Source organism: Sturnus vulgaris, chromosome 6, assembly GCF_052056855.1.
Source record: "Sturnus vulgaris isolate bStuVul1 chromosome 6, bStuVul1.hap1, whole genome shotgun sequence".
In the NCBI taxonomy this organism is placed as follows: Eukaryota; Metazoa; Chordata; class Aves; order Passeriformes; family Sturnidae; genus Sturnus; species Sturnus vulgaris.
In genome coordinates this window covers 38,730,906-38,757,962 of record NC_142248.1, presented here as the reverse complement: position 1 = coordinate 38,757,962, position 27,057 = coordinate 38,730,906, and the positions used below count along the sequence as shown (strand labels likewise).

At 41.7% G+C, this 27,057-nt stretch overlaps 2 protein-coding genes across 2 annotated transcripts; one reads left to right on the top strand and one right to left on the bottom strand.

The window, feature by feature from the left end:
• TRMT61A (tRNA methyltransferase 61A) lies at positions 1-22,934 on the bottom strand. Its single transcript, XM_014871897.2, has 4 exons — positions 22,818-22,934; positions 19,827-20,191; positions 9,708-9,974; positions 1-1,411 (listed from the first exon to the last, which is right to left on the bottom strand). The coding sequence occupies exons 2-4, from the start codon at positions 20,155-20,157 to the stop codon at positions 1,083-1,085; spliced, it is 927 nt and encodes a 308-aa protein (XP_014727383.2). The 5' UTR covers positions 20,158-20,191; positions 22,818-22,934; the 3' UTR covers positions 1-1,082.
• On the top strand, positions 22,184-25,529 carry LOC148223440 (uncharacterized). Its single transcript, XM_088166560.1, has 3 exons — positions 22,184-22,641; positions 23,647-23,824; positions 25,323-25,529. The coding sequence occupies exons 1-2, from the start codon at positions 22,314-22,316 to the stop codon at positions 23,649-23,651; spliced, it is 333 nt and encodes a 110-aa protein (XP_088022686.1). The 5' UTR covers positions 22,184-22,313; the 3' UTR covers positions 23,652-23,824; positions 25,323-25,529.
• The last annotated feature ends 1,528 nt before the right edge of the window (positions 25,530-27,057 follow it).

The following is a 27,057-nucleotide window of genomic DNA, read 5'->3' as shown; positions in this document are numbered from 1 at the left end:
TAAATTTGCATGATTATTTTAATCTTTAAATACAAAATGTAATCCAGCATTCAAACAGTTCATCACACCCACCAGCTCTGTATGGAAGACCAAAGAGTAAATTATCTGAAAACTTAATTAATAAGGCTGGTTAAGGATTTTACTAAGTTTGCATTATTGATGTAATTTGGAGACAGAAATCCTGCCAAAAGCAATCTTTCTGTCATTCAGCTCCAGGAAAACAATACACCATAATGGAAATAAACCACCAAACAACTGGAACCTCATCCACACCACTTACAAAGAGGTGCTCAGATAATATTAGCCAGCTGTTCAGTTAATTTTCAGAGTGGAATCATCAACTATGCAAGTGGTTGTTCCATTAGAACATGACTGTATGGATCCAGATCCGAATTTCTACTACAAACTGATGAGCACAATATACCAATTTAAATTAAATCCAACAATTACCACACTTCTTTGGCCTCTGTGTGTTCAAAATGATTTGCAGATACCAGCCTGGAATGGAGTAAGAGGTTGTATTCCTGAGCGCTGCCAATAATCCTCTGGAACACTACTCCAAGGAAACACTGATTCTGTGAATAGTTGTCCTGGCAATCCTATAATCTTGGACCTTTCTTATCTAAAATGGAGGAAGTAGGCACTTTCACATTCTTCAGAGCAACACAGATACTAGAGAAGTTAAAAAAATAGTGTCCAGTGGTGCTAGGAAAAGATAAAAACATAAACCTGGGAAAATAATTCAGAAAAAAGAAGGAAAAAATCCAATTTTTTTGTAATTTGTCTGTTGTTTGTTTTGCTTTTTTATGAGTGATCTTAATTCTGCACATTCCAGCAAATGGCCATTCGCTATTAATTTATCTTCTTTCTGACAGCAAGTGGAGCACCATTCCAGAGTTTTGACATTCCCTTGATGCTGCCCTGCTTAATGCTTGTGTGCTATTTAAACAAAGCATATTCCAACCAAATCTGACTATATATGGAATTCCCTGACAAGTAAAACTTTGGATGCCATACAAAAAAGAGCCACGAAAACAGAATGCACACAAACTCCACTCCAGACTGCATGAACTGGCCATGTACTACACCAGGCTCTTTGTGGCAAAGGTCAGGTACCCAGTGTGCCCAACCACCTCCCTCAGTGGCACGCCACTCTTGAACTGCACAGTCCCTTGCTGCAGATTAGCACACGGGCTACCTTGGTCTGATGGGCTGCTGCTGTCAAAGCCAGTGCTAGAATTATCCTCAGCTGCTTTACCAAGGTCAGGGATTTGCAAACTAATTGTCCTTACATTGTACACTCGGAGCAGAATTTCCAAGGTGTTAATCTCTGTAAAACCATATTCTTCCATCGCTAGGCAGGTTCTTTGAACTTGTTCAATGCAGGGGGAGAAAGAGCAGATGCGGCCACCTGCAAAATAAGACAGGTAGTGGAAAACAGGGTAAAAGCAAAAATGAAGCACTTTTCATCTTTTTTTTTCAAATTCTCCCAGATCCCCATAGAATTACTATTATACAGACAAAGTGAAAACATTCTTCAAGAAAATCTTCACAAGGCAACTTTGTTGGTTTAAAGTGTCAGCACAAAAATCTATTACGGACAACTCTACAGGATGCTTCAGACACTTTAAAAACAACAACAGCAACTTCATTCATCTTGCACATCCAGTGCTGCCCTCGACATTTGTTCACAGCAAAACTGTTGAAGTTGATCCCTTCAGAGCAGCGACTCTTTTGGAATCACTCTCCACTGCTCTGGACTGAGGCACCAAACTGCAGCTGGCACGTACACAAAGGCAGAAGTCATTCTCCACACGCTGCACAGCGCTGGAGCCCAGCGCGCCTGCACACGCCCCTGACAAAAGCGGCTGTGTTTAGTTGAGGACGATGGCATGCGTGGACAGAATAAAGGGATCTCTCCAGGCCATAGATGGAGTGCTGTTAAGGCTTTACCCTTTTAGTCAAGCTGACTAGCATGTCTCCTGAGCATTGAAGTTTACTAGATATCACGTTGTGCAGGCTTACAGTAAATGCTGTAAAGCTCTAGGACAGGACTTCTAAGTGACAAACTAACACTTGCCTCCTTGTCTCTGTACAGTTCTGATTTTTGATTCTTAATACGGAGTATTAATAGGCCCTCTACACCTCTCTAAGTGCTACAATGTCACCTTAACAGCTGAGAATAGAGCGATTCAGATTTACTCTGAAAAGCCACAGCCAAATCAGATCAAAGAATTATAAGGACACTGTCTGCCATAAAGCCAGGGCATGTGCTTTCACCCAGGACACAGCATCCCTCAAGGCAACTGCCCTTCCTGAAAAGCTTTTGTGCAGGAGGAAGGAACACTGGGCAATGCAGCTTCAGCTATTGTTTCATTTACTACAATTAGATGAAAATGCCTGCTGACCTGATTTGCATTCCTTCCCAGTCCTCTCCCGGGCTCCAGCCAAACCTTCCAATACCAGTCATCTAAGTAGTTAAAGAACCCGTGCAAGCCAGAGCAAAGCATCCTGCTAAAAATAGAGGCAATTCTGGGACTACATGAAGCCTGCTTTATCTCAAACTCCCCCTTTTTTTTCCTTTTTCGTTTTTAAAGTCAGATCTCTAAAAAAAGAAAGCATCGGGTCTGAAAGCGTCACTGTAGCTCTCTAGTTACTGTGCAGCAGTGATGTGCTGGGTACTGCCTGGGGAAGAACACTTTCCACAACCATTAATCCACCATACGCTAAGATTTAATTTTAGTCCTCAAATAAAGTCTCTGAACCAAGGGGTTCTTATCGTGAATCTTCAGAACAAAGTACCCTGGACAAGTAATTCCCTGGAGTGACAATTAAAACTAATAATCACCTGCAAAATTAATGCTGGTATGTGTCTTTATAAACCAAGTCTGTTGATGCTAAATTAATTGCATGCCCAGTCCATTAACTCCCATGAAATTAGATTTGCATGTTCATCAGGATGGCCAGCACTACCAAAATGTTCCTGAATCTGACAGCTAATCTTTTCTGGCCAAAGAACTTACACACTTCTACCATGCTTGCAGATGTAAAACAGAAAAGGTCAGGAAAAAAAATCTGTTACATAATTAGAAAGCTACTATGATGCACGCATGTTACAAAGAAAGAACTTATATTCTTACTGTGTAGGGAACTGAACAAATGTCTGATTTAACTAAATGTCAGTTCACAATAATTCTTTGTCTGCAAAGCAAGGATCTGCCGAGAGACCAGAGACTACTACTTCATTCAGGCTTTTTGGTTTTGAGGTTTTATATTGCAATAAAAAAAGCAAAATATATTTACATTTACAGTAAGTCTGTTCTTATTTGTTCTGACTCTAAGGGCTTGAAGATATGTTTAGGCTTTTGCATTCACATGCTCTGGATTTAGAGTCAAAAACTCAAAGCCTGCACACAGCTGTTGCCATACAAGCAAAACCACCTACGGTTCTTGTCAAGCCTTCAATTAAAGGCAGAGCACCCTTCCTCTTGCCTGGGGCTGGTCAGCTGAGCACAGCATGTCAACACCAAACTTGGTGAAGATTTATCAGGCTGCCTCCTCACAACTGCTGGGGGAAGTAGGGTTACAGAAAACAGGCTTTCAAGCCGTTTGGCAAGGAGGAAAGCTCTTGTTTGCAGTAGCAAATATCCAGAGAGCAAGCATAAAAAACAATGTTACTTTACTTCCTGCACTGCTGGAAGTTTCTCAGGTGTGAAAGATGAGAACTGCTAGTATTCCATCTAACTGAGACCATCCAATGGGTTTTAACAGTTCTGTCAATTTTGTTTTGCCCTTTCATGCCTATTGTTCTCGTTATTTTTACACATCCCTCCCAAATAAATATACCTACAAAGGGCTTAGAAGCAAACCCATCAAGCATCTGTCCTTACAGATCCTAACAAGTGGGAGAGGGGTCCTCTCTGCTTTTTCCTGTTCCATCAGGCAGGCCAGATCTGACTTGCAGTTACAGGCTGCAATTACTTGATTAAGCAGATCTTATGGGCAAAGTTTGGGAACCTACAATTACCAAAAGGCTGGAAGGCAAAAATGAAATTGCAGTTCTAGACTCTGAGAGGCTGTCTAAAATAGAAACATTTGGGAAGTTTCAATTCCTATGGCGTGTTTAGACCTGCAAAATAAAAAAAGCAGAAAACCAGTACTCAGAAGGACACGGTCATCTGTCCCAGGAGCAGAGACACTGTCATGTTTAAGAGAGCAGATGCTTCTGAATCCTGCACACTGTGGGCTGCCCTCTGTACCCGGCTGGACTACCAGCTAGGCAACACCCCTTCTGTCACAATCATCAAAAAGATATAAATCTAGATTTCAGCATTCAGAGTTCTCAGACTCTTTGAGAGCCCTCTTGTCCTTTAGACACCAAGAGGCTTTTAGGGCTTAAGGGACTTGAATATGCATTGCTTTGTCTTGCCATGCCAAGGATTCCTTAGTGAATGAAGAAAAGACACGAGCTCCCTCCCTCTCCTCTCCTCCTGGGGCACATTGCTCTGTCTGTGGATCACAAAGGAGTGGACTAGACTAGAGAGCAGTGAAAACATCTGAATGGAAAGTTTTTTGTACAAACTGGGTTTGTGCTCTTTCAGAGCTCTCCTTTTAGGAAAGCTACCGTTCCTAAAATTTGGTTAATGAGATCTGTGTGTCATCATAAATTGATATAGTAATTATGAGAGATTAATCCTGCTCACATTGGGAAGCTGTGTGAGCTTTTTGATCTGAAGAGCTGTCTAAAAATGTGTTTATTCATGTATAATGCATCTGACAAGTGCTACAGTTGAGGAGAAGAGAATAATGAGATGGTATGAAAGACTTAAGTTTTTTTCTACCTTCAGTTTTACGGGAACGAGTTAGTTTGAAGCATTAATGAAGAGGTTAAATGTCCTGAATCCATAGCCTGGAAGAAGCCCACACAGTCCTGGCAGTCATTGTAAGCAGCAACAGGGTCGAGAGGACATGAAAATGGAAGTAGAATTCAGACTGGAATGATTAGAAAAGAGAGCTTAAGGGAAGGGGGAAATAGAAGATTTTCATCCACATAGCACTGTACATTTCAACCAACTGTATCTAATTGGTAATTGAGGGACACACCACTGCATCTCTACAAGAGGCCAGTGCCTCGAAAGTTGCCAGAATGTTCCTGTGCAATGCCAACAAACAATTTTGTTTCTGGTTTGTCTGAGCAAGGACTAACATCTCTACCAGTAATGTTTAGCTAATAAGTGCATTGGGTTTCAAGTGTGGAAAACCTCAGTGCTACCAATTGACAAGAACTCCAGTGTGTACTGATGATAGAGAAAACATGTCCAAGAAATGTGCTCTCATTTTTGTAGGTTATTGTATGTGTCACAAGTCCTTTGACAGGTTCTTTCATCATCCCTACATTATTCAGATGATGCACATGCAGTGTAGTACCATTAAGTTTTAGGGAAAAGGACCAGTAATTTTAGAATGATTCTGTGACATAAAGAATACACTACAGCATTTTTACCTCTGGCAAAAGAACACAGCTTGGGATTTGGGAGTTAAATGCATTGTCATAATTGGAAGATAATGCTACAAAGATCTCAAGGAAGAAAAAAAAAACACACAAGCATTATCATTGTGCAGAGGTGAGGCAGGAGAGTCACTGAGCAGCATCATTGTGGCATTTACTCTGTGCTAGTAGGACACTAAAAATATTGTATCTGCAAAAGGGGACAGAATGTCCTTTAAGTGCGTGTGCTCGTGGGCGATTTGATGTAGCTTCCCTGACAAGTGAAATTAGAGGATTTGGCTGTTGGAAGAAATTAAAGGATGTTTCTTGATTCAGAAAAGAGAATTTTATCCAAATCACTTGCCAGCTCATTAATAGGGAGCTTGATGTGATTTTCTGCAAATGTGACCTTAACCTCTGCACTTGTAGGTGCATGATTCAAAAAGAATTTATTCCTGCTGATTATTATGGGCTGGTAAAAGCATGTAACAAAGAAATTAAGAAATCAGTTGGCTCCATACTGGGGAAGAAAACCTAACAACTTTCTTTAAGGACTCTTTCATCTCAAACTACTTCCTTCAAACTGTGTAAAAGCCAGTAGTGGCTGGCCTTCCACAGTGAGGATTTTGATGTAGGAATCCTTCTGCTTGATTCTCTACACATGAAAGAATCACTTGTACTTCAGGGCAGGTCCACGGTGTGCACCTGACCTACCAAGCCCTAACAGACCCAAGCTAGGGATGAATCAGTAATCCAAGTACTTCACATGGTGAGGGACAGAAGCTGCGCCTCAAAGCCACACCTGGGTGATTTAAAACTTGGACCATGAATAACCTCTGGAGCTGAAGAAAAATAGCCAGTGAGACTTCCTACATGGACATGGAACTGCAGAGGCCCAAAGACAGAGATGTTCAAAGTTAAATTTACCTGCAGAGTTTTGGAGGGAGAATTGATAGCACCATTTTAACTGATTCAGGTGTTATTTCAAGGATCACAATTTGACACACTCGTAATTTAGGGGCTTTATGATGCTAAAGAGTGAATGGAAAATCTGAATTTAAGAGTAAAATCTTTAAAGAAAGAAAGAAAATAAAAGAGAGGTGGTTTTAATAATTTTGTGACTCAGACTGTTAAACATCACAAGGAGCAACTTAAAATGCAAGAGGCTAATCCAACCTAATATATAGCTGTAATTTTCCATCCCCCTACCTGAAAATTTAAAATCTGTATGAAAATTATTGTAGCAGTGGGCTTCTCCTTCAACTTCCACAGCCTTGGAAGAAATAGACAGTATTTATGAGAGTAGAGTAGGTGGGTGCAGAATTACATCCAAAGCACTACAGTATTAAGCTGTGAAATGACTGTGAGTCAAAAGTTTCAGGGCATTTAAGAACTGTAGAATATTTCTGTTACCTCACAATTTTCTCATTTTCTTAGTTTTTAAAAATGTAGCCTAAAGGGGTTAATGTCAATATTGCAAAAACCACCAAGGTCAGATACTGGGAACGCAGCTATGACTACAGAAAAGCATTAATCAGCAGATGCTGCAGAAGAAAAACAGTGCAAGTGTGGAAATGAAAGGAAGTTCTGCAGTGCAGCAGTGCCTCAGAGATGCTACAAGCAGCGTTTCTGCTGGAAGTGTGACTGGTGATATCAGCACAAAAGGATGCAGCTGAGAGGCAAACGTGAACGTCGGCAGAGAGCATCACCAGAGAACAAGAACCTTCTAGTCACAAACGTACTATGACATTTTATTCTTTCAGCTCTTCAGAGGCTGGCAGTGCTTTAAATGGGAGGCCAAGCTGCTCTAAGTAGTGTATTTACAGCATACTGCAAGGCATAACGTGAGTAATAACTGTACTCTGTAAAGAGGATCATTAACACTCAGCCTACCAGGAGTGGCAACTATTCAGGACCTTGAGCTGAAGTAGGAGAGAAAATAGCGATCTGATTAGGTTTTGTTAAGGTTGAGAACTCTCCCATACTGTTTCAGCTGAACTCATGAATATTGAGGTTTTAAGGAGAAGGGTAGCTAATGCTATATATCGAATTTGTTTAGTTCTAATTTAATTCAAAATACACTAAGACTTTAGGGTCTAAATTACCACTACCAGGCAGTACAGCTGTGATATTTGCATGGCACATCACAACAAAACCCACAGTGTGAATGGTTCAAATGTGACCCGTCCAGATCTGAGAGAGAGGGCGTGGACAGAAAAGAGTGGAACTCATTTCCTGCAGTGATGCTTTATCACAACAAGGACCCTGGAAAGGGGTTGAATAACAGCAGAATGTGCACAGGCTGTACTGCAGAAGAGGTTTAACTCTTTGAAAACAAAACAAAGGAGCACTATTAAATTATCTGCCTGTGGTAGGGAAACGGAAGCAGTTACAGATAACCTTCTGCAATATTTTAGATTTAACAGCAGTAAAAAAACCACAACAAAACCACCTGCATGACTCAGAATAAAACCGAAAAATGTGTACGTTTTTACATATTACTACTACAATCAATTATATTTTATATGAAAACCAGTTTTTGTTTACATGTAAAAGAGCAAAATTTTAAAAATGCCTCCAGTCAGTGGGGTATCAAGTTGCCCAAAAGAGGAGCCTTAGACCAGCACCAGATCTCAGACATGGGAGGCTGGTTGCAGCAAAAACTGCAGCAAGGATCAGCAATTTTGCCTTTTGAGTGGTTCATAAAGTGAATGATGCCACTTCACAAACACAGAAATGTGGGATTTTGAAGTCTTATTTATATTGCCTAAGCAGATGTAACCTTGTAGCATAGCACAGAAAAGCATAGCCAGATGGTATGGCCGGTTTGGGACTGTAATACATTTTCTAGGATTTCAAATGCTGGAGTGAGACAAGGATTCAAAACTTGGAACTGTTCAAGCAGCCCTGCTTAGTATTCTAAGCATGCACCACTTAAATAATTCAAATTGGACTGCGCAATGCAGCGCCTTCTAAGCTGGGAAGTCAGCTGAGTGTTGTGCTGACTAGATTAGATAATTTGAGCATGGGAAGGCATTGTACAGTGCAGTGATTTTTTTTCCTTCCCAGGACACACTGGAAAGCTGCTACAAATTGAGCTGTAACCACTGAAGGTACAGAGTGCTAACAAGGCTCCCTCTATTTATTCACTTTTTAAAGAAAGTGTGTTACGTGGGTATCACAAAGCTTTCTAGAAAATTTTCAGTAGTAGCTGAAGTAGCCCAACAGCAGGGCTGGTCCTGACTCAGCAAGGCAGTGCACGTTCACTGACCTTTAAGAACAAGCTTAAATCCTATGATTTCAAGAAGACTTAGCAATTCAGTTGAAGTCCAGCCTGTGATTATGTATTTTAACAAAGAACTGGGCCTTGGCACATAATCAAGTTTTTTTAACTCATGTCCCAGCATGGACACTGCTCAGAACTCCATGCTCTCTTGATTATAGAAGTCACTTTTGTAGATGGAAGCAATTTGGCCAAAGTTAGTTCAGGTCCACACTATTATGACATTACTTAGAGGAAAACTTATTCCACGATAAAAGAATCATTTATTCACTGAAGCTTATTTTTCAATAGGGAAAAGAGGTATGATGAAATCTGTGCAAAACTTCAACATCAGTTCTCACTTGCTGTCACAATCCCAGAGTAACTGGCATAATCTACAACATCCTTTATGTTCCATTCCCACTGCATCCAATGGCAAACTTCTTGCTAGCTCCAACCCCAAAGATTTAGGACATAAACTGGCAAGTATATTTAAGTGTAACCGCATTTTTTTAACATTTACCGTTGGGGTGCTCTGTTAAATGGGTACAAATCTGCAATGATTGATGTGAACTGAGGCTGAACACCTTTTATACAAACACCTTTCCACTGAACTGCCAAAGAAATTTGCTTTCAGCATTTATTGTTACTTCTGCTTCCCACACACCTCAGATCTAGCAAAATGCACTTGAGAATGGTTCAAAGGAGATTTTATAAACTGCCCATGCAAATTGTAGCAGCTTCCCTGGGCCTGCAGGAAAAAATTGTTCTTCTCCTTTCAAATCTTCCACAGCAAATTGAAGATGCCCTTTGAAGGTTTCACAGCCTTAGAAATACCTGGAGACTGACATTTGAGAACAGTGATCACACAAGGTAAGGGAGCACATCTAGTGTATGGCCCAAAGGCAGAGATATGTGCACAGTGCTTCCCGAACAGAAAGAGAAAAATGCAGTTACCTTCAGCTTTTAATGCTGACTTTGCATGTCCTATGGCTTCCCATGGAGATGGAATATCTAGGAACACAGCATCTGCAATGTTTGAGACTCCAAAGCCATTTTTGCAGACATCCTGGTTGGTCACAGTGACCAGGTGCTCCACCCCGTGCTCCCGAAACTCCTCCCGCGCCTTCTCGGCCCTTTGTTGGTGGAACTCCACTGTGTACAGGTGCCCGGTGGGAGCCACCGTCCGGATGAGAGCATGGGAGAGGGACCCACTGCCTGTACCTAGAAAAGACAAACAACTCATGAAATTGAGTTTGCCAGTGCCAAACATCAGAACTAAAGTCTTCTGCATTAGTCTTCCCACTTGGAATGCTTGTTCCAAACTCAAATGAACACAAACCACTGATTCAGCTCCCGAAAGACAACAGTCCCTCCTTCACAAGGAGGGAGGGACTAGGTGACATAGGAAACAGTCCTCCAGGTCCTCAAAGCATTCATTATAAAAATCTGGCAAACACAGGATCTGTCCTATCTCCCTGGAGCAGGAAACTAATGCAAAGGGTCAGCTATAGCTCTCACGACTGCCACTGGAGAACACGAGGAAGTAAATGCAACAGGAAAATTCAGGAAAATTAACTGGAGAGGTTTTGTTCAAAGTGTCAGACTCTTCTAGGGTGAAAAGAGATTAAGGCAAATTTTAATGGATTTTCAAAGCCTTATACTTCACTAAACAAAGCAAAGATGTTGGCATGGGTACGTGCTTGAAAATCCTATTAATATCCATGCAAACAAATGGCTGTCAGGATACAGTTTGCTTTGCAGAGATCTCTTAAGAGACATCCTCAACTCCCACTGGGATTACCCAAAACTAAGGCCTCTTGGCTCCTTGTAGCCACACTTATTGAACACCTGTTTTCACAGGTCACTTACACACATACATGCCTACACAAGCTTAACTAGCCTAACAAAACCTGTCACAAAATTGTAGGTAACTACAATTACCACAAACAAACAAAGACTGACAAGACTGTTTTAGTTTGATAATTTAGGAAACTTACTTTAAATGATCCATTGGCATATTAAATAGATGAATGACTAATAACAAAGATTTTCACTTAAGAAAACACCCATATACCAATTCCTATTGCAAATTAGTCACTCAAGTGGCATTTAACGGAGTAACCCCATGAATTCAAAACCCCACAGCAGCTCCAAATTATCTGTTTTTATTGATTCATAATTCTATGCTTAGAACACATTTCTCCTGTAGAAATAAAATCTATTTCTAGCTATTTTAAATGACTGTTCAGCCTCAGGCAAGTTCTTCCAGCTAACATAAATCTTAAAAAACTTATAAAGGACAGAATCTGAAGTACAGCAGCTCAGAAACAAGTAGAAAGGAAATTAATTAGGGGGCACAGGGGCTGGTACAGTGGCTTAATTGGCGCAGTACTTTCCATAATCATACAGGAAGTCTGAGTTCACTGGCAGATCCCAGGTTCTTGCCCTCTAGTCACACAAGGGGAGGAACACTGCTGTGGCACTGTATTTAATCCGACAGCTCTGAAAGGGGAGACATTCAGACTGTAAACAGAGCCCAGGGCCCATGTTTGCCACCGGATCAAGCGGCTGCACGGCGCAATCAGCACTGCTCCTCTGCTTCCCCCGGAGAGGGCTCTGACCCCAGTGAGCAGACTGGCACCCCCCACAGCTTCAGCAGGGCCCGTTAGAGAGGGAGAGAGGACCTACAGATTTTAGCACTGGCTTCAGAGAGGTCCAAGAGAAGAGAGAGACTTTTACACACATGCATTTAATAAAGTGAAAATACAGGCATTCAAGGCAGTGTTAATATGAAACAAAGAAAAAGCAAAAGACACCTATATGGGCATACATTAAAAACTATCCTGTCACAGCACATGATCTAAATGTCAAAATGAACTTTTCCCTGGTTAAAGGAGTAATGGTAGTGCAGCAGCCATGTGGTTGTGAAAACTCAATGATATATGTGCATAACAAAGAAATACTATTCCATTGGTATGTTTTTAATGACAAAGACAGGGAACTATTGCTCACAGGATGATAAAGACTGAAACTCTGCCTTTACATTTCATGCCAAAAGGGAGGATTACACAACTGAGAACTATTGTAAAATAAGGGAATTTAATTATTTTACCTCTCAAATGTGTAGTGCTGTATGCTTTCTGCATATCTCTCTGCTAATCTAAAGGAGTGAACAGGCCTGGGCTGTAAGCAGAAGAGGGAGGCAGCTCACACATGTATCCAGTTTCCTTGTTCATATTCTTTTACATTTTTAATCACTTTCCTTTTAAATCTGCTCTTAAAAACACCACAGAAGATGCCATTTGTCTCCTCCATAGGAAAACCATTAAGATTTTTTGGCTTCTTTTCTAAAACTCTTTTTTTATTCACAAACACTCCAAGCCAAACCCTGAACTAAAACCAAGATGTTGGAAGTCACCACTTGCAGGTGTATTACAGACAGAGCTTTTGTTAAACAAGATTGCCAGTAATTATTTATTGTTGACTGGCTACCACAAACATGAGAACAATGCATATGTATCAAATTCTATCACATTAATATTATTAATGGGATAATCTGAAGATGCTGCCTGCCTTCTCCGTGACAACACTTTTAGAACTGCAGGAAATCAGGAACAAGATGGTTATGAATAACCCACTATTGTAAAATCTCTCCTTGAAAATACATTCTGATCCCAGACATGTGACATGATGATGACCCTTAACTCTCATGTGCCCTATAGATCAGCACATTTGATGTGATCCATTAATACGAGAGTCTGGCATGAGTCCATACCTGCTGCAAGCCCTAAAGCCCAATCAGCACTGTCTACACAAGGCAGGGGTTCAACCCTATGTTTTTATGATGATGCAGAAGGGGAAATTAATGTTTATATTCACCTTCTTCCCTGCAAATTTGCAACATTAAACATTTCTGTCTTCTCAACCTTCTCAATTTCTCTTTGCTCTTCTTTCAAAATCACTACTGATAAAAAGCAAAACATGATTCAAAGAGTCTTAGGCATCAGTTTGGAGTAAATTCTAGTCAGGTACAGGTTTTCTTGAGAAATGAAAAGTATCCTTAGCATGATACAGAATCAGTCAGGACAGCAGCAAAACCTGAGCATAACTACTGCAGATATACTAGAATGCTACCAAACTAGAAATTGCATACCTGAATTGCCTGTATACAAATGAACCAAAAAATTCGATACTCAAAAATTAGTATTCTGTATCAGAACAGACAAGATCAGAACTGGAAGAACTTCAATGGATTTTCTTTCTCACAAAGGTGCAATGAAATGTCTGTGTTCCTGATATGACCTAGAAAGCAGAAGGTAAGACAACTAGAACAACTAATTTATAATTTTTTCACCAAGATGCTCCCTTTCTGACAGCCTGCACAATAAATAGCCTTAGAAACTGTTTGCTCTCTGCCACGGGACAATGCCCACTTAACTACCATGTTTTAATCATGAATGGACTCTACAGAACAGAGGTAAAACAACAACAAATCAAACTGTACTGAAGACAACCTTAACAGCACGGCTGCTGCTTTAGAGCTCACTTAGGTGAGCACTTACGTCACTGCTAATTTTCACTTGGAAAATGTGATGCTCTTTTACATTGACTGTTCTGTGATCTCAAACATCTTAGTCAAAAAGCAGATATCTGCATTGCAGGCATTTAATGAGACACCACAGGGGCCCCAATACGCCACACTCAAAGCTCAACATCTGAGGAGGCAGCACTGTGCAGGGGATCAGCACAGTGTAAGCTAGGAACGGGCCCCACTTCAGTCCAAAGGCAGGAATTCAGCTCCTGTTTTACACCCACGATTTAGGTGGCTAATGGCCCTGCACACTGAGGCAGTATCATTTCCTTCTTCTTGGGCCCAAGCATGTGACATACTCCTTCTCTGATGCATATAAGCTCTAGGGCAGAGTTTTTGCCCCTCTCCCAAGCAGAACACTGAAGTTTTAGGATTTCAGTCCTAACAAGTGGACACCTATATGAAACACTAACTCAGCACTCACTGATACTTCCTTCTGATTTGCAGACAAGCAAGTATTGATCAGATGAACTTCTTGATTGCCCTGACCTCCAACACATCTGTTCTTCTCACTCTCTGATTATTCAAGTGTCAGGTTTTCCACAGAGAAGCCTCCAGACACCTCAGCCATCTTAAAACAATGTCCACGTTAAAATAATTTCTCACCTTCTCAAAAGTTGCAGTGGTCAGTATCTGAGCTGTTAAAAAATGATGCATGTTATTTCACAACAGAATACTACCAAGATTCAGTGTCACCATGGCATCAAGCACAGTGCTTAACTGATATAGAATACAAAGTGCATTTTACATGTTTTCTGTTTAGTCTGGTTTCCTTATTGCAAAAGATATTTGTCTTATCTCCTGGAATCCTACCTATGCCATAAATATAAGTGACCTGATTCTGTATTTCACTACATTTTCTCTTTGCAGGCTGTTGCTTGCCTTCTTCTAGAAGTTTCTCATCATGGTACTTCTTTTAAAAAAAGGATTTACAAATTGTCGTTTAGAATCTATAGATGTTTACAGTGGTGTGTAAGCAAAAGCATTTTGGAATAAAGTTGAATAAGCTCTTAAGTGCATAAAAAGGATCATATTGCTTGGAAACAGGAAAAGAGAAAAGTATGCAAAGTGTTATTTAATACCGGGTCTCTAAAATATCTAGTAACATTTTAATAGAATTTAAGCTTCTGATGCAAAATTTGGCTACCTAAGACATTCTGAAATGAATACAACAAAACAATGACAGTGTTTCTCTGTTTGTCTCCTAGCTACGCCACTTAGCTCTAGCAAATAGTAATATAGGTCATGAATCAGCCATGAGAACGGAAGGAGCCTCAAAACCAAGGGAAAATTAATCTTGAGATAGAGCTAAAAACTCCACAGCTAAAATCTGTCAAGAAACAATGAATAGACGAAGACTGCTCACTGTACATGACAAGTTTGTGTAATGACTTATAATGAATACATGAAGAGATATTAAGCATTTGATGGAAATTAACCCAAATATCTTACTGGGAAGATAGTCAAGGGCCCAAATCATGGTAGCAGAGGTAAGACAAAGGAAGAACAGGGACAGAGAGAAGGAAGAAGAGAGGGAGGGAGAGAATTTCAAAAAGTTGAACTGATGGCTGAAAGAGAAAACACCTAATCAAAAAGTTCACTTTACAGTCAAGAAGTTCCCTTTACAGAAAATTAGCTTATCTGCCTATCTGTCATGGACACCATGCTGAAGCAGACATCTTAATTTTAGGCAACAGGCTGGAGGTCACTGCTCACTGGCCAGACAGAGGAGCTAAGGGAAGGGTAGCAGGGAGGTTTTCAAGGCTGGCACTGCCTACAAAAGAATATGAAGAATTAATTTTTCCTTAGAGATTCAAGAGAAGAAATAAATTTTCCTTATAGATTCAAAAGTCTGAATTTTTTAGGAAGGACTCTTCTACAGAATGGACATAATATGGTTAACAACAGGGTTAGGTTCAGAGTTGCATGAGAAGTGTCCTTGGTGGTCAGGTGAAATTACAAGATCCAAGTGAGTCCAAAAAGTCTGAAAACAAACCCTTCAGGATATGAACAGCATTCCTCATCAGCTGCATGACAGCCACAAGTCTGAATATATTACAGTGATGCCTCATGTGGTCAGAGGTTTGGTTCATAGAACCATCACAGATTCACAGAATGGTTTGGGTTGAAAAACATCTTAAAGATTCTCTAGTTCCAACCCACCTGTCTGGGGCAGGGACACCTGTCACTAGACCAGGTTGCTCAAGGTCCCCTCCAGCCTGGGCTTCAAGATCTCCAGGGATGGGGCATCCACAGCTTCTCTGAGTAACCTGTGCCAGGGCCTCAGCACCCTCACAGTAATGGGTTTCTTCCTAATATCTAATCTAAATCTACTCTCTTTCAGTTTAGAGCTATTACCCCTTGTTCCATCACTCCATGCCCTTGTTAAATTCCCTCTCCCCACCTCTCCTGCAGCCCCTGTAGGTTGTGGAAGGTGCTGTAAGATCTTCCTGAAGAGTTGTCTTCTGCAGGCTGACAACCCCAGCTCTCTCAGCCTGCCTCCACAGGGAATGTGCTCCAGCCCCCTGCTCATCTTCATCTTCTGGACTTGCTCCAATAGATTCACATCTTTCTTACTGCCCCTCTGTTGGGTGCCCCAGCAACAGTTCAGTGCTTTGGTGTGGAAAGAGAATATTGTGGTTTATGACATTTGTACTGATGAGGTCTTTCTAATACTTCAATGAGATGCTATACAAGGATCAGGTTTTCTAGTTCTTCTCTCTAACATGAACAGCTGCTAAGAGGTAGATAAGGGAGACATTATAAAACACAGACATAATTAAGTTTGGGCACATTCCAGAATCAAATTAATACTTCCAAACTTTGGTCTGTACTTTACACTAAAAACAGAGCTGCAAACAGTTTAGATGTACTTATGACACAAAAATAGTGAAGACATAAGCAGTATTTGTTAAAAAGTCTATAAACACTTCAGAAGAGTCATAAGCACACAGCTGACTTGCTGGGACTCCACAATAAACTCTTAATCATTTATTAAGTATCCATTAATCATTAAGCCCTCATTAATTTTTTAGGAGTGTACTCTTTAACAAAATCTATACTCAGGCTGTGAGTTTGAAAATTTCATAATTGTTTTTAAGAAGCTCTAGTGTAAGGCTGGGTGGCAGCTCCTGTTACTCCTTCTCTGAGAAACCATGAGAACCCAGAACAAGGCTCTCAGCCTTCAGAAATCCAGTCCCTCAGCTCAGAAACCCATTGCTGTGTAGCAATGAATAGGGTTTAGCAATTTTTAATTTGGGATTTAGCTGAAGGGAAACAAAAAATCCAATTAACATTTTCACTCATGTGAGTCTGATTTTGTGAATGCTGAAGGATCACTGGCATGGTGGTTAAAGTACTTTTGACTAAATTACATTTTGTCTAAATACTACGCTCCATCGAAGCCAAAATATTTCTGAGATTTATCAGATTAAATGAGGTTTCACATGCTGTACTGTTAGGACAGACACTCTTTTACATCTCACCATGGAGAGAGGACAGTAAAAAAGCCTTGATGTGTGGGGACTGGAAAGAAGGGGATTTGTTTGGAAAAAGTATTTGAAAGGTTTCATATTGGTTCCAGTCTAGTATTAAAAATAAATGTAAACCCCTCAAAATCAGTTGTCAAATAGAATTATTATCCTACAGGGAGCCTAGCCTGCGAAGTTGACATCAAGATTAGATTTGGAGAGTGGGGTGAGACAAAAGAGAAAAAATTAGCCTTTTCCTTTATCTAGGCATTGCTGCACATGCAGTCAACATAAATGGGATTATTAGTTACCTGACAAGAATGAAACTTTCATATTGGGCCACTCACAGCAGGTGTTAAAGCAGCTATTCTGAGTACCATAATTTTGGAAAGATAGGGCTGTTAAAAACTGTATCCAAGTGGGGAATTTCTCAGAGCAGAGACCAATTTTTAAAAAGATCTTAGCTCTAGTAAGGGCTAACAGTTTTAAAACTCAACATACCTTTATAAATTAGAAATTAGCAGAAGACAGAAAAAGGATCATATTCCTACACCTCTGTCATGAAACATCAGGTAGATGCAGAGTCTTCTTATAGCCTCCTCAACAGAGTATGCCTGGGGCATTTTAATTATGCATGTGCTGCTGACAAGCTTGCTCTTTATGTATTTATTAAAGATGATTAAACATAGTAAAAACTGTATTAATATGTTCGTATCTTTTAGGACAAATAATGACTAATCAATTTAAACTATACAACAGAACTGACATAAAATTAATCCTTCTGGTTATTCTACTCCATTTTTATAATCACATGCATAAGATCATTTATACTCACAGCATTTCAACACCACACAGAGGGTATTTAATCTTACTTTTTCTATCATTTATTCTCACAGTTGTGGAAACTAATTCAAAATTCTGCTAACTTACAATGGCTAAATACAGGACACACTTCTACAGTGAGTTAGTAAGACAAGAGGAAAAGAGCCCACCTTTTTTTACAGAGCCTGCTTTGCCAGTCCATACAGCAACCGTGTATATAAGTTCAAATAATAAAAAAAACAGACCTCTGTGTTAAGTAACGCTTAAAATACACCTAAACTCAGCATCATCAGGAAGCAGACTCAAGTTTTACTAAGCCAGATTTCCTGTCTTGTTTCTACTCATCACCATTGGGCTGGTTCTGTCTAGCCCACACAAGGTTAATCTAGAGCTAATGATTTTGGATCACCAAATACCATCGAATTTAGGATGACACCAAAGTAGGCTACATCACCACACTGGATGCTCTAGTTGTCAATACCTGTCAAGTTTTTAATTCAAAGTAAATCTGCAGTAGGGTCTCTCGCTCCAAGGTTAGCCAGATGGATTTGTTGCAGTATTCTTTCTTTTCTTTGTGAAAAGTGAAACTTGCAAGCAATACAAGCGTAACTACAGCAATAAAACTGTTCACTTTGCCTGGAAAGCTGAAATTGCAATATATTGGTAGCACAAGCATTAAAATGGACCTGGGGACAGTTTCCCCTTAGCAAAAAGGATTGATTTGTGGCTATGACTTTTGACTCGCAACATTTTTGGAAATCGAGTGTTTCCATTTCTTAGCTGTTTAGATAAGAAAGAGATTAAACATTTTCATTTTCTCTAGGCACCTTTGACATTATTGAAAATGTTTTATGTACAGCTCTGTATATTTGACTAGTCCAAGTGAGACAGGACATGGAGCAATTCAAATCTCTCCCCACCTCCCACCCCCCAAATAATCTGTTGTTTATTTTTCCCATCCTGTCTAAACATAGCAGGGAGAGGAAGAGCTGATGAATACAGAAACTACCCATGATAAAACTAAAAACGTCTAATCACCCTACAAACCAAATTACAAACTCACAAGACCCAACTATGTTCACAGTATCAGAGGCTTCTGCACAGAGCTTTGCCTGCTTCAAGTGCTGCTGTACAGCAACAAGCTAAATGCAGTGCCTTGTTCTTAACGGGTGAAACTGGGTGCAGAGATAAGTGCTGTTTCAGCTGTGTTAGAAAGTGGTCATTATGCCTGAAAAGCTGCCCAAAATTATGCATGAGTGGGAACAGGAAATGGTAAAGGCAAGAAAGTACAGTGCATCACAGTCCTGTCATGCTGATCCTTTGCCATATCTATGCTTGAGAGGGAAATGTATGAAACTGCTTCATAAAAATGCTCAAATAGCCAGAAAAAACAAGGACAACCTCAGTTGTTATTTCTCCAAACTACAGAGATTCACTCAAATCAAGCAAACCTCATATTGCCTCATACTGTAGTAATAAAGTTATGAAGACATTATTACAAACTCTATGTAACCAAGAAAACCTTTATGTAAATTTGTACTCCTTACTTCCAAATTAAGCAAAATCATGCAAGCTGTAATAAATTAAACCAAGTTTAGAAATAAAACACAGCCCTGTGATGAACACATCATCCATTGTATTTAATCAGTGATTTTGTATGAAGTTGTGGTGCTACAAGTAGATTACACTTGGGAAAAGAATGAAATTTATGTACTTACATGGTACCATATATAAATACTGCCAATTTATTTCTCTTATTAGTTCAACACCCTGTCACCAGTCTCTTCCACCAGGTTATCTCAACTAAGTCCTCTGAAACCGCAAATTCAAAGCCTGAATCTTGGTTTAAATAATGTATTTAGAAACATTCTTTAAGTACTTAACAACAGTTTTAGAAAATGGGAATGAAAATGTTTACGTATTTGTTCTAAGAAGATGAATTAACCAAACACATGCTCAGAGGTATACCCACATACATGAGGCTGCACTCCAAGGTAGCACGAATTTTTGAAGAAACAGCAGCTGATAACATGTGCACAAGATATAGAATTCTTCAACATGTGGGCAGGGAAAATTGTATCACAGCAGAAAAAAAGTGCAACTTTTTGCAAAATATAAAGAAAACCCTGTTTTTTCATGAAAGTGTTGGTGTTAGTTCCTCATAAAGGATTTCAACATAGCAATTATTACCTGATTCACATACTATGGAGCCTGGCTTCAGTTCCAGCATCATGGTGATTATAGAGATGTCAGTGGAATACAGAATCTGCGTCCTGTGTGGGAGATTCATGGTCCACAGTTCTGGAGTTGGATGAAGAATGAACACCCATCCTCCTTTACTGCAGGTCACTTTGGAGCCATACTTCTTGCCTATGAGGTCTGTGGAATGCCTGATGACCCCATACTTAGTCTGTGTTACAGTGCCATGCTGGACTTTCACAGGAAACATGGACTCGTGGCCCAGGAACACAATAGCTGTGTCACCATCCTTTATTGTATCTCCATATTCAACAAAACTCATGATGGCAATCTTGTAGCTGGCTGATGATTGTCACCTAGAGAAGAACAAATATGTCAGGAGAGTTTCACAGGACCACGACGGAGCTGAACCTACAGACATAAAACCAAGTGATTTTATTTTCTCCAATACAGAACAAAAGCACACCGTGTAAATAAGATGCCAGCAAGCAAACTCTAGAATGTTCAGGGACCAGTCTTCTGCTGTACTCTTGATCCAACTGCAATCAATGAAGGATCCTACAGATTTGAAAACAACAAGTATTTTTCTTGGCTTATGATAACTTTTAAAGAAAAATTGGGAAATACATTATCATTTACTCAGCCTGCTCCACAATGCTACTGCAGGTTAGTACCAATTTCAGCACCCTACTCAATTACAGTTCCTGAGCACTCAGAGCATGTTTTTAAGTTATAACTTACATTCCCATCTTCTTGCTTATTTCTTGGTGATTTACAACATAAAGACATTCTGCTACTTGCCCGGATCTCAATCACCAGCTATTAGGATGACTAACAAAAGTATACTTGAAACTTTTCCAAATGAACGTTTAGAGATAGGCTAAGGACATTAATTTATGCATAAACTTGACTAACTACATGGAAAAAAAAAATAATATTGTGGACTTTAATTTGCCACTGGGGGTGCAAAGTAATTGTCTGGGAAGTGATCTCTGCTGCAGCTAAATGTAAACAACCATTTGGCAAGCTAATGCCAACCATCGAATCACTTCAGCCCCATGGTCTCAGAGCTGTTTTAGAGAATTACAATTAAATTTTGATGGCCTTGAGAAGACAATCTAGAAATCAGAAGGCGGCTTACAATGAAACATGACATTGCTATTCAGATAAAGCAGCTAACTGTCTAAGCTGCAGGTTGATTAGTATATGCAAGAGTTGTTTAATGAAGTAATAGGGATCCCAAAGTTAGAAATTTAAGCCTATAACAGAAGGCTTTGAAAGTATGGTACACCCTGGCAGAATCAAAAGCAGTGTAACTTTTAGTTTCAAAATAATTGCTGAATTCCAGCACTTCTGTGTTGAATGCTTAAGAGTCTGGTCCTGCTTTATCATTTTAATTTAAAACCTTTCGTTCTCTAAGTGTAGTCTGGTGTCTGTAGTCTGGTTCCTCCCTGGAAACTCTGTGTAGCTCAATTTGCTGTTAAGCAGCTAGATTTAGAATTTTTCCACTGCATTCACTGAGGTTGATAAACAGATGTGCTTGTGGCTGAAATTTCCAAAGCTTATGACATGCTTATTGCATAAGGTGTTCAGATGCCAAGGCAGAAGAGGCTTGTCTGGACATCTGGTGAAATAGTAGGAAGGGCATCCCATTAATTCAGAAATGTATACATGAAGGACTTTATGAGATAGAACAAATGCTGTCTTTTATAGGTTCCACCTTATGATTATGTTCATGTCCTCATCTTTCATAAATGATACTTATAGTTCTCATTCCAGATACTTTTAATGCAGTGCAGTTTTCAGCTCTCACAAGTGTCATTTGAAAGGACCTCGAAAGGAATACATTTATTTCACAGTATTTACTGCAGTTACACCCATGTGAAAAAGAATCCTATAGCAAGCCTGCAGGAACACTGAGCGAACTCCTCTCCCTTCGATTACACCAACTGGCTCCCAGCTTCCTTGCCTTCCTTTGAGCCACTACACTTAGCACAGCTAGCAGTCACAGCAGTGAATCACAGAATCATCAAGGCTAGAAGGGACCTTTAAATCACCAAGTCCATCTCTGTCAGTGCACGCTGACATCCCAAGTTACACATCTCTCAGGCTCAGACCTCCCCTGCCACATTATATTCGTATATTTGGGGTAAAATTGGCGTCTGTGAGGAATTTTGGAAGTTTCTTTGCCTTGCCCCCTTGTCAAGGAGCACACTGAGCTACTACTTGCAGTATTTTCCGTTCCCTGGCAGTGCAGAGGCTCCCGCACTTTCCCCCGGGGCAGCACGCAGAGCATTGGGGCAGCACCGCTGTTGCCACAAGGTGCAGGGGGATTGCGCTGGGAGATGGCAGTGCCGGGAAACTGAGGCGGTGACTCCGACACCGGATCAGGACTCTTCTCTGGATCTGCCACGGCTGCAGCGACCTAAACCCAACGCCCCAGGCGATCCCTCGCAACTCACAAATAAAACCACTAACATGATTCCGTGTTGCCTTCAATTACAACCCAGACACTCATCTCTCTTCCCTGACCAGCTCCCACAGAGACCTGGCAGGCTGCCCCTTCCCCCTCCCGAAGCCCGGCTGCCTGGCACGGGGGCAGGGGAACCTCCCGCAGACGAGGCGGGCACAGCCCCCTCTCCGCCCAGGCACACGCGGGCTCGGGAGCCGCTCCCGCTCAGCGCTGACCCCGCTGCCAGGACTCCCCTCAGCCCCCGTGCGTATCCCGAGGGCGGTAATGCGGCTCCTGGACCGCAGCAGCGCATCAGCCCGTCCCAGCGGAGCCGGGAACCTCAGCTGCGGGCAGGTGAGAAGCACGGACTGGGCAGGGAAGGGGTGAGAGGCGGCATTCGCCCGCGGGAGAGCAGCGTTAACCCATAAGGGCCCCGGGCGGCGGCTCCGCGGGGGAGGAACGCCTTCGCCCCAGCGCCCCGTGTCCCCGCGGGGACGGCACCGGTTCTCCCCGTACCCCGAGCCGTTTACCTCCCCAGGACCGGCCCGGCCTGGCCCGGCCCGGCCCGGCTCTCCTCACACGCGGAGCCCGCCCAGCGCCTCCTTCCGCCTTGGTCGCAGGCTGCTGACGCTCCCGCCGCCTCCGCCCCCGCCAGCCCTGCCTGGAGCCGGAGAGTCGCTGCCGCCTGTGCCCAGCGCGCTCAGACCTAATTCCTGCAGCGCTCCTGAGGCGCCCGCTTCTCTCAGCCCGCAGCTCCATCGAGGCGCCGTTTCCCCTCAGCTCGTCCTGCTCACAGTCCCATCGATGCATCCATCCGCCTCAGCATACCCGTCCCCTCAGCCCCATCGAGGCACCTGTCCCCCGCAGTCCCCTGCTGACCGCCCCTCCCCGTCCTCTCTGCGCTTCTTGCTGGGTCCTGAGGAGTGGGGACGGTCACTGACCACCTGGGGCAGCTGCCCTGTCAGTGAAACTTGCGGGGTCCCGGTCGGCCACAGTGAAAAGCCGTGATGGGAACTGATAGCCCCAGTGGGCACTTGGCGTTCATCAAGCATTGAACGTGTAAGGTGTCTCCAGGGCCATCGCCAGCAGGGCTGAAGCCCCTTCCCCAGCAAATGGCTGCCTTTGCCATTGGCAGACCTAGGCCTTGCCTCCAGGGCTCAGGCAGGCAGCTTCCAGAAAGTTCTGTATGCCCTTCCCCCAAGGAAGCCTCAAGGAAAGGCAGCTCGAGGCCAACCAAGCTCTTCACAGGGGTTTCATAAGGCTGCAGGAGAAACCACACTGTGGGCTCAGAAGCAGCAGAATTGTTATCTAACCCCCTAACAGCATGGTACTAACTCCTACTTGTGTCTCATGTTTCAGATTGAAATGATGTGGAGAGCCCTGCCTGCCCTGGTGGTACGGGGGCTGTAGTCAGGAGGCAAGGAGGAGCAAAGGAGGAGAATATTGCCTCATCTTCTGCTCACAACAAGCCTAGGCCACCTGGCATGGGAGCAGTATGGGCATAGCAGGGAGCATGTGAATCACCTTGGACGTGCAGGTAGTGTTCCCAGCTAAATCAGATAACGCTCTGTACTGTGCTGCATTCACCAGTAACCTGTAATACACAATAATGGAGAAAAAAATCATCCTTTCACAATCACAAACCCAGTAACGGAGAGCTGTTTAGATGATGATCTGTGATTTTTAAAATTATTGTGGTTCCATGAAGTATAAAGGATTTTTTTTTCCCATTACCTTCAGTGAGAACATATGTTTTCTTATGGTGTTGACCTGCCCATAGCATAATTGCAGTAGTCTTTGTTAGTTATGAAACTCTTCTCCATCTAATCTAAACATAATGTATGCAGTTTCAGAGGTTTCTTAAACTGCAAACTCCTACTCAGCTGTTTTTCTGACTGGCAATCATGGCTCTACTGTGCCTTTATATTTGCACCCACTTTGTTTAATTTTCTGTCATTTTTAGTGTCATTGGTTATATTTGTCATTGTTTATGTTCTCATGTCCTTTCTTTCCCATGATGGGCTGCTGTTCTGATCACTATGGGCCTGACTGTGCACAAGATTGAGACACTCAGCAGCTCCTCATTTCCACAGGCACACTGGAAACAATCAGTAATTTTCAACAGACTGCCTAACCAGTGAGAGAAAATACACTAAGTATTACAACTAAGCAAATACATTTTAAGTGATAAATGAGAAGAGAAGTTTCATTTGACAAGTTAAGCAGATGGAGCTATGGCCAATTTCTTTAATCTACTGGTACATGAGTGTTATGTTTAATTTTCGAGTGGTGTTTAGCTGGAGATTAGGAATTGGAAACAATTCAATTGTTCACAGCAAACCACTTTCTCTTGCTGTTTCCTAATTTGGAATATTGTTCTATGTTTCCAAGATGATGTTTATCCCCTAATTCTTCAGGTTCATATTACATTCACACAAGTAATTTCAGAAGACACATTCACTAGCTAACACCTATCTGCTCTTGCACTTGCACACCACACAACATTTATAATTAAGCCTCTTAGGAAGTTGGCTGCATTAACTTCCCTTAATTCTTCATTGTTAAAGCTCTGTGCAAAGATCTCTGGATTAATCAGCCCACCTTTCCAACCGGAAATGTAGCATATAAATCAGTATTCACTAAGATACATCCTAGCATGGAAAGTGAGTATTGGTGCCTTTATCACAGTCTAACAGGCCATACAGGCTTATCCAAAGCGAATGTTTCCCAGCAGATGAGGCAGATAAAGCGGGTGATCAGAGGCTGTTGACAAAGGGCACAGCATCTGTAATTAAGTCACTAGGGAAGCTGGCACGGAATGCTGTGACAAAGATAGGATCCAATTTACACACAGCTTTCAGCCGGTCTTAAAATGCTGTCTGAGTAAAACCCAGCCACTTCTGACTTACTGCATGGTAGAAATTTGTCAAATAGTGGTGAGAAAAGGGGGAAGAGAGTGCATTGTTTATTAAACATGTAATTTGGATATATTTTAGTGATTTTATGTTCTTGACTTTCTTTCCATGTCCCCCAAGTTCTGTGAAGAAGAGGTGTGTGTTTGTGTTGGAAGTGCTGTAATGTGTGGCACATTGAGACTTCTACCTGCTTACCACAACTGGTATTCCCTGTTCTGCAACACTGGGAGAAAAAGAGCATATCCAATGAAACGGATCCTTGGATTTTGGATCTCGAGGTGACCTTGACTCCACAAATCTCCTGAACAATTAAATTACAGAACAGTTGATTGCTTCTTTGTTTGTGTGGCAATAGATTATGGAATAAGATAAAAGGAGCCTTCAGAACCAACCCTGATTGGCTTTTTTTTTTTGTAGAGAAAAGTACCACAAAAATATGCCATAATGTAAGAAAATGGTTTTAGTATATTTCTGTTTCAAATTAAGAATAAAATATTCGTGGTTTACATTAAAAAAAATCCACAATCAGAATTATGTTTGCAGCTGAAGTAATCCATTAATGTTATATTTATATTGCAATTTATTGAGGACTCTAGGTACAATTTTACACTTATGATAATTTAATACTTGTTTTGCCATGCATTATTTGCAATTTACACTATTCCGGAGCATGAGCATTGTGTGAAACTATTAGTGTGTAGGGGAAGATTTTGTGAGGTTAAAAGTGCAGAGGAGACCTAGAGAGAGGATTTGTTCTTTGATCCGGAAGCTAAGAGACCGGACTTGCACAGATGCTGAGCCCTTGGCTTCTCCTGGAGATCTGTGTACTCAGCAACTCAGTCTACCAGACCTGGAATAACTCGGAAACCTGGATGGCTGCCAAACACAGCACATTTTTATTTGATGCAGTCTAGGCTTTTTATTTTGCAATTATTTCCTCTATATGTATATTATTATTTTTAAGTCCTTAGCAGTTCTGTAAAGTGCACATGCTTCTTGTTCTTAGGGTGAGGGTACTGGTCATGGTGCTGAAAGGATTGTGGTGGAGAAAGAGTTTCAGGTGATGTCTCCTGAAAGTCACAGCTCATGTCAAGAAAAGCAACTCTGGGACTCAGATCTCGTGGATAAGTACAGTCTGTTTGGACTGGAGGATAAACATGGGTTCTGCCGTGAGAAACACGTCAGAGGAAGATAAAGATACTATTATGTAAAGGTGAAAGTGAAATCAAGATATTCACGTAGTTAACAAATTATTATTTCTGCAAAAAGCAGGATTCTCAGCTGCATCTTAGCAAACCTGCTCATTCCTACAAAAAGACCAGTGAAATTTCAGGTGAGCTTTAGATGGGTCAGATCCCAGAGTTCCTGTGCCTGTCTTTAGCAGGAAATCACCCTCTCTCCAGTAAAAGCTGAAGACTTTTTTTTTTTTTTTTTTGGCACATGACAAGAGCAGAGGATTCACTGCGATTTACACCATCACCCTACTTCCTTTCAAATGAAACTGTAAATCGAGCCCACGGTTTCGCAGGTGCTGGAGGCGAGGTGCAGGTCCTCCCTTTGCAGAGCCAGGCTGCCGGGGGCTGGGCGCCACATCCGCAGCCGCCTTGGGGGCTTCTGCCAGCTCGGGGCCACTTGCCACTCACAAGGCTCGCAGCACGGCCAGCGCTAACACTACATAACCCTTATTTTGGGATGATGCATTATCAGACCCGCGTCTGAACCCTCGACCGAGCCTGGCGAAGGTGTGAAGCCTGCCACGGGCCATGCTGGTGTGCGATGGCACCCCTTAGCCGGCGGCACACGAGGCGCGTTCGTGCCCTCAGGCCCTCAGTAACGGACAGCGCCGGGGCCGCCT

Coding starts and splice junctions, on each gene's coding strand:
- TRMT61A (XM_014871897.2), bottom strand. CDS start 20,157: ATGAGTTTTGTTGAATATGGAGATACAATAAAGGATGGTGACACAGCT. Junction 9,975..19,826: donor CTCCATAGTATGTGAATCAG/GTAATAATTGCT, acceptor TGTCTTTTCTAG/GTACAGGCAGTGGGTCCCTC. Junction 1,412..9,707: donor GTCAGCATTAAAAGCTGAAG/GTAACTGCATTT, acceptor CTTATTTTGCAG/GTGGCCGCATCTGCTCTTTC.
- LOC148223440 (XM_088166560.1), top strand. CDS start 22,314: ATGATTCCGTGTTGCCTTCAATTACAACCCAGACACTCATCTCTCTTC.